Source organism: Mercenaria mercenaria, chromosome 14 (assembly GCF_021730395.1).
Source record: "Mercenaria mercenaria strain notata chromosome 14, MADL_Memer_1, whole genome shotgun sequence".
Taxonomy (NCBI): Eukaryota; Metazoa; Mollusca; class Bivalvia; order Venerida; family Veneridae; genus Mercenaria; species Mercenaria mercenaria.
In genome coordinates, this window is record NC_069374.1 from 36655233 (window position 1) to 36661232 (window position 6000).

At 31.7% G+C, this 6000-nt stretch overlaps 1 protein-coding gene across 1 annotated transcript in view; it reads left to right on the forward strand.

Moving 5' to 3' along the window:
* Positions 1-5048, forward strand: part of LOC123528169 (G-protein coupled receptor GRL101-like) — a 29058-nt gene extending 24010 nt beyond the window's left edge. The window contains exons 16-18 of the mRNA XM_045307907.2: positions 1098-1146; positions 2816-3054; positions 3396-5048. Of these exons, the coding sequence (XP_045163842.2) occupies positions 1098-1111 (14 nt within the window). The 3' untranslated portion in view covers positions 1112-1146; positions 2816-3054; positions 3396-5048. The remainder of the gene's footprint in view (positions 1-1097; positions 1147-2815; positions 3055-3395) is intronic.
* The last annotated feature ends 952 nt before the right edge of the window (positions 5049-6000 follow it).

Consider the following 6000-nt stretch of genomic DNA (forward strand, 5'->3'; position numbering starts at 1 on the left):
TTTTTCAGACAGCTAACATATAATAGATGCATCGTCAATAAAATTGCATGTATAATGCATAGTTTGCAAACTCTGTATGAACTTTATTTTATAAAAGTTGTAAGTTAACAGTTGTCAATGCATACACATATACTACTGATACTCTAAGTAACGTGTCTTTGCAAAAAGTGAAATGAAATATATTTTCAGAATAAAACTAAATTACGTTATACTTAAATAAAATTACACTATACCAGACACTTGCAGATTAGATATTACGAGGACATACAATTATGTTACTTACGTTACTATGTTTTTTCCTGTTTGTTTGTTTTTCTTTTGTTTTCGTAGTTGTTTTTTATTTGCTTTGTCCATGTGCTTTTGTGTTCATATTTATCATGTACATATCCATGTATTCAATGCTGCGAGGTTGAGTTTGACGGAACGACTCCGTTCTTGGAATATGACGTAAAATAATTTCTATAAGTCTTTCGTTAAGTGCTTTTTTACTTTATTTTACCAAGGTGTCCTTACTTTGGCTGGAAATGTTATATCTGGCGAGATGTATGCCTGGACTGCGGTATTTCTTTTACCACTCAACTCTGCGCTAAATCCATTCATGTACACTTTTTCAGCTATACTTTCTGCAAAGGTACTTTATTTTCAACGTATTAAATCTAATATAAAATGTCTCGTAGATAAACAAGTCAGCATTGTTATGAATGTATAAGTCTTATAGAATCAGATACAAATTAAAGCAAGTGCATACTCAACAGATCGCTCAATATGATAATACGACAAAAATGAAAATATTGCAGGCTCAGTTTGATAAAACCTGTTCCGTCGCAGGCATATAAAATGTAAAATAGAAACAAAATTGATTGTGGTAGAAATCAGAGGGGCCGTGAGGGTAAAGTTGATAGTCTACTCTGGAATAAGATTATTCAAGAGGAGACTATTACATTTCAAGTAAAATGAAGGTTAAATCACCAATGTCGATGTTATAAATTGGAGTAAAATACTCAAGAAAAAAAGCTTTAAAACTGGCATGACGCTGTGCTTTGAAAGAATTACTTGCTCAAACTAAAATGCTTTCAATTGCTTTTATCTTTTCTCAGATGTTCTCACCTAACACACAGGAGCAATCATATTCGGATTCTTCAGATGGTATATTATTTTTATTTATCCCGTAATTTACTTGTGAATTTACTTTAAATTGTTACGATTTCTTAACATTTTACTTTCAAATGTTTTATACTCATCTTAACTCGGTGAGAGCTGTGTATATTAAGGATATTAAGAACTATTTTAAGCAATGACATGCGTTTGAAGAATATTTTACTATTTTTAGATAATTGTGTAAAACTTTGACTGCAGGCTGTTTTGAATCTTGAAACACTGCAGAAGTTTCTTTCATTCCATCACGTATGCGCCAAAACAATGCGTGAACGTTTCCTCTGATGAAACTATATACAAGTCTTGCATTCTAATTCAGACGAAAATTTATTGACCCTGAAAGTTAACTATTCAAGATGTATTGTGCGTTTTATTCGACCTGGCGGGGCGGAGCTAATCTCTGACTTATGCAAATAATGGTAATTTCAAAATACGAGCAAAATAGGTAGAGCAATATAATTGTTTAATTCTGTAATCTTTCGGTAACCAACGCAAAAATTTAACGCTACATTGGTTAAAATATATAGTAGATGGCCACTGAATAAGAAATCAGTTTGCCGAAAATATACTATATATCCTACACAATAATGCAGTGGAACGTTGCGAAACCCCGACCGCCAGGTCGATTAAAACGCACAACAACATTAGGTTGCTTTAATAAACACGTCACGTCGCCATGTTGTTCATTATGCAATGCAATTTTGATAAACATTCCAGATTTAAGGGCGTACCGTAATCAAGACGCTGTCTAAGAAGATTTTTTTTTTCAATTTTATACATAGACCTCGTTGCGGTACCACCTTTTGGTGATTAAAATAATTGCATAGATTATTTTCTTACACTTGTGATCATTTCAGCTACACAAGAAACATATACCGTTTTATCACCCGGTATCAAATTAGAACATACCCCTTAGTTTTATTGAGGATAGAGTTTTGGCAATTTACAGGTTGTCACAAAACTTTCGATTCTGCTTGACTGTCAAGATATGGGGATTCAGTCTGGCAGAAACCCTCCCTTCAATATGATAATTTTGTTTTAAAGGGTTTTTGAGACGTAATATATGCATGCATGTCTAGTAATATTTCTATTTGTTTATCAGGCATCCTGTGACAAGTAACCATTCACTTTCTGTTTCAGTTTAGTTCCTGTCAAATTTGTAATGTAATTTTATCGATATTACATTTAGTTTTACATAAACATTTTAGAATTATCAAACGAAGTATGGATAATTTTATTTAAGTTTATCACATCCACACTCATGCACGAAGCATCGCCACAATCAGGCAATTCATTTTAGCGGTCGCTGCCTTAGCTAAACATTAGTTGTGATGTAAAGTTCCAACACTTGCCGATTATTGTAATTCCAGAGATTTATAACTTCGGCAGCGCGCATAATATATGAATGAAATCAATTCGAGTGAAAGAGAATATAAAATACGAATCATTATTACCGTAAATTACCAATTTTGGACGTGCCTCTATTTTAACATAGAGTCCTTTGGCTTTCAAAACCTTTTAAAGAGATCCATGTATTTTATAAATAAAACTCGAAGTACAGAACCGCGATGTTCATTCCTTGGTACATATGAATTAAGCAGTAAATTGCATCACCCCTAATTACATTAAGCATAATAAGCACAGACTGTAATCTTTTCAGAAAATGCAAAGATTATTCTGGGTATTCTACCATACGTCATATCGGAAAACAGCTTACATTCCAACAGAAGCTGTAGTTTGAACAAAGCACTGAAGATAAAGACATTCTCAGCGGACGAAGTTGCTTACATCACCCATGTCGTCGTCAGTTACTTGGCTTTACTGCATGAAAACGGACTGGTTCTCGACAACAATATAGATGAGAAAAATATAATACTGCAATTTTCACCTGGTCTGCAGGTACTCCTTAAAGTATTCTTTATGACAATTTTGAAAGCAGGCTTTTTATGATTAGAAGTGTAGAATTGCCCTTTATGATATTTCCTGGTCCAGTCATAATACTTTAAAACATTCATCAGGTCTTGCACTGTCCTCTAAAACGGATACCAATTTTACATTAACATATGCGCGCATGAATATACATATATCAACGAGACATACAAGTTGTCTGTAAATGATGTAGAACTTAATTATTACATGTAATAATAATCATTGGATTCAATATTTCCCGCAATAATAATAAATAACTCACTGATTAAAATACCAGTGCATTACAAACATGACATGTACATTTTTTTCAGATTACAAATAAAGTGAAGATTACAGGATTTCCTAAGGGAACAAAACGAGGTGATAAAGGAAACGATATACTCAAGATTGGACTACTTACTAACAGACTTTTAAGGACTATCGAAATCAAGTAGAAACCATTTGTGTTTAGAATGCTGTATTCCTAAAAATTGATGATTCAGAACCTCTCGAAGTCAAACTTTTATCCCAGTAATCAATCCAGTGACTATGTGACATACTGGTACTGAATTTAAGTGTTACGTTTCGTCTGTATACTGAAAGAAATCTCTAAATGGCATCATTCGTTTTCAAAGTATAAAGTAAAATACTAAACATTATCAATATTGATTACATTTTTATATTTTATTGGTTCTCTTGTATGATATTTGAGCATCGTGTGGCTCACTTCAACTTTCAAACAATGACTGTCACAGTTACCTGGTTGTTCAAAATGTACCAGCGTTAAATATGTTCAAAGTCTTTTAAACGTTTTTTGCTGTACACATTTTTAACAAAGGCGTTTGATACAAATATCTAATCTTTTACCGTGTTTGATTTGGCATGACAAGAAGTATATTCTAAAAGAAAAAACGTGCGTGGATTTGAATTGAACGGCCATTATCACTGGAGACAACAGTTATTATATTTGAACTACCATTAGTGTGATATCGCATAACATCTTGAAATGTTTAAAATTCAATTAATTAAAATTTAATTGCTGTAAGAAATTTGCACTTTTAACTTTTAATTAAATTCGATTGGTTTTGAGTTTTCTTTCTCAAGTTTTTATATGGCATTGTTTATTTTAAGTTTTGAACGTTGTGGTGTTAATTTGATGTTTCATAATAGTTTTGTCGTTGATATTTTCATTTTTCTTTAAATTGATTTTTTCACCTTCTATTTACCGGGATACCTAATGGCCATAAAGAACACTTATTGACCTGATATAGTCCATATCAGGTTAGTAATTCAATATCAGGTTAGAATTAATCCAATAAGGATATTGTAGTTTTAGCATTTATTCCAGTTTTGATAAATTCATCGCATACAGCATTAAAGTAATCGGCAAGGCAAATTTATTACTTGGTTTCTAGTGGTCTTATATTGGTTATATTCATATCACTTACGCCTGATATCGATTTCTTTTGGTGGCGTATATCCCGCGTCCATCCATTACCAGACTATGTAACCTAGCCAGTTATGTGTGCAACGATTGAAAAACATTGCTTAAATACATTTAGCAAAACTCCTAACTGGTCACCTAACGGTTACAAATATATTTTATAGGGATTTCCCGATGTCAAAGGTTCTTCATTATACTTTGTAATATACATATGGTGAATTTTTTGTCCAGTAAATAACGTTTAAAGAGTCCAACAACATAGAAATTAGGTTTTCCAATAAAAGATGTTAATGTAAACCGTGTATTATCCTAGAAATAGCACGTATGTATGAAAAAGCATACATTTGACAATGAAAAAGAAACAATATTTTTTAAAATTACATTTCTGTAAGTTACAAATATCATGACTTTTTCTAGATATCTAGGTTTCATCTTATTTTGCAAATTTCTTTATTGTTCCAGACGTTAATATGCTTTTTATTTAAAACGTTTTATGCGCTTACAAAATTAGGCAGATTTTTTATATGTAACAGTGTCAAAGGTTTTTTTTACAACACTTTATTATATTAAGAATGTACTTTCTTCTTCTCATTAAATATTTATCTTACTCTGTTCTATTGTGTTGATTGTTTTCTAAGCCATCCCTTCATCCCCTTTTTATGTTTTTATCATATACAATCCAACGATAGAATTATAATAAAGAATTATACGGACATAGTATGTCAAACTAGTGGAAAGTATATTACTAAATGAAGCAAACCTATAGAAAACTCGTATTGACTAAGTATATTCATGCCATGAAATAAAACTGACGTTTTATTACTAGTACTATACCCAGGCAAGTATTGTTTTCTATTGTACATGAATACTAGATATAATTTCGGGAAACTTATAGAATTCATTCTTAGCCTTTAATTTGAAACAATGTGGAAAAAAAAACATATGTGATCACACTATCTTATTGTTTCCTTAAGTATCAGTCAATATCTATAATGTTTAAGACATATACAGTCGAATACCGTTACCTCGATATTCAAGGGACTATAAAAATTGCATCGACGTATCCGAAGTTCGACGTAACGATATCGGCTATCTGGGACTACTTTGTACTTGTGTCGGACGTCTATATTGTCATTATATCCAATGCTTTGTTTCAGAGGGTTAGAAAGGGGGAAATAAATAATATAAAACGTAAATACGATTTAATTTTTTTTTGACAAATAAAACATCTGAATTAAATACATACATACAACTTTTTATTTTTTTAAAATATACATTTAAACATTAGCACTTTTATTCCTTCCCGAAACAAATCTGAATGCAGCGGTAATCTTCCTAGTTGGGTAGTCATTTTGACTGTGCTTCGATAACTAAAATTTGCCAGTTAATACGCATATTGCTACTCAATCCTAAATGGCAGATTTTTACTCTATCAAACAGAAAATGTTTCATCCAAATTAGTTGTTATATTGGAAAACAGCTTTGCTGCTTGC